At 32.5% G+C, this 1,365-nt stretch overlaps 1 protein-coding gene across 1 annotated transcript in view; it reads left to right on the top strand.

The window, feature by feature from the left end:
* The window catches only part of LOTGIDRAFT_140230 (hypothetical protein), a gene marked incomplete at both ends in the record, with an annotated part of 1,860 nt that extends 770 nt beyond the window's left edge, over positions 1–1,090 (top strand). Inside the window, one exon of the mRNA XM_009050126.1 lies at positions 866–1,090. Within this exon, the coding sequence (XP_009048374.1) occupies positions 866–1,090 (225 nt within the window). The remainder of the gene's footprint in view (positions 1–865) is intronic.
* Between the last annotated feature and the right edge of the window lie 275 nt (positions 1,091–1,365).

Below are 1,365 nucleotides of genomic sequence, written 5' to 3'. Positions count from 1 at the left end.
GTATTGAACTTTGTTGTTTTACCAAAAGTTGTTCCCATTGATGACCTTGACGATGATGATGTAGTAGAATATGACGATTTAGTCTTTGAAATTCAAAGATCTGATTCTAATAATGATGATATTTGGACGTATGAAGAAGCACTGACAGACGTCGACTATGAAAATGTCACGGAAGAGCACTTTCTGTCATATGACCACAACGGAGACGGTCATATTTCAAGTCAAGATGCCTGGCTTGTTTTCGAGTTGCTACCAGGAACTGGAAATTACCTTAATTTGGAGAATTTCCTAATTATCCAAGCTACACGAGATAAAAAATCACAGGGACCAGAAATAGATATTAAAGCCTTTGTCCATGCCGTGAAAGATTTTAGAATCATCGATGTGGATGACGATTTCATTTTGACGAGGAAGGAATTTAGAATGAGATTCAAAAGCGCTGATAGGAATAAAGACGGGCAGTTGACGGGATCAGAAATAAGAAATCTTTTTCCAATGAGAAGCACCCCTCCACCAAATATCTGTGGAGATTGGAATGTCGACTGCTCACAAGATGACGCCATGGCGTTATTTGATTCAGCAGCTACGGAAAACGGGTCGCAACTTTCTGTTGATGAATATATTCGACATTTCGGTCCCTTGGTTAAAATTTAAGATGGTATATATAGAATCCAATTGTGTTTGACCAAACATTATGAAATAAAATACTTTCATTGAATCTTCCAAATCATTTCCTTCAAACGTATTTTAAGCCATAGAAGAGTAAAGATTCGCACGGAAGCGTATTAAGGCCATTCAATTTTTTTTTTAATTTTCAAGTTAGTAACTTGAATTTTCAAGTTAGTATGTTGAATTTTCAAGTTAGTATCTTGAATTTAGTAACTTGAATTTTCAAGTTAGTATGTTGAATTTTCAAGTTAGTATCTTGAATTTTCAAGTTAGTAACTTGAATTTTCAAGTTAGTATGTTGAATTTTCAAGCTAGTATGTTGAATTTTCAAGTTAGTATCTTGAATTTTCAAGTTAGTATCTCGAATTTTCAAGTCAGTATCTTGAATTTTCAAGTTAGTATCTTGAATTTAGTAACTTGAATTTTCAAGTTTGTATGTTGAATTTTCAAGTTAGTAACTTGAATTTTCAAGTTAGTATCTCGAATTTTCAAGTTATTAACAAGATACTAACTTGAAAATTCAAAAAAAAAAAAAAAAAAAAAAAAATGAATGGCCCTAATACGCTTCCGTAGATTCGACTATTGTTATCTGATATTATTCTGGTATCACATTATGGCGAATATTCTTGCCAATATGAATATTTGAATTTCGCTGTGAATTAGCCCAAAAATTGCGATTGGATAGTGAATATTTTC

This window comes from Lottia gigantea, assembly GCF_000327385.1.
Source record: "Lottia gigantea unplaced genomic scaffold LOTGIsca_145, whole genome shotgun sequence".
Taxonomy (NCBI): domain Eukaryota; kingdom Metazoa; phylum Mollusca; class Gastropoda; family Lottiidae; genus Lottia; species Lottia gigantea.
This window is presented reverse-complemented; position numbering and strand designations above follow the sequence as displayed.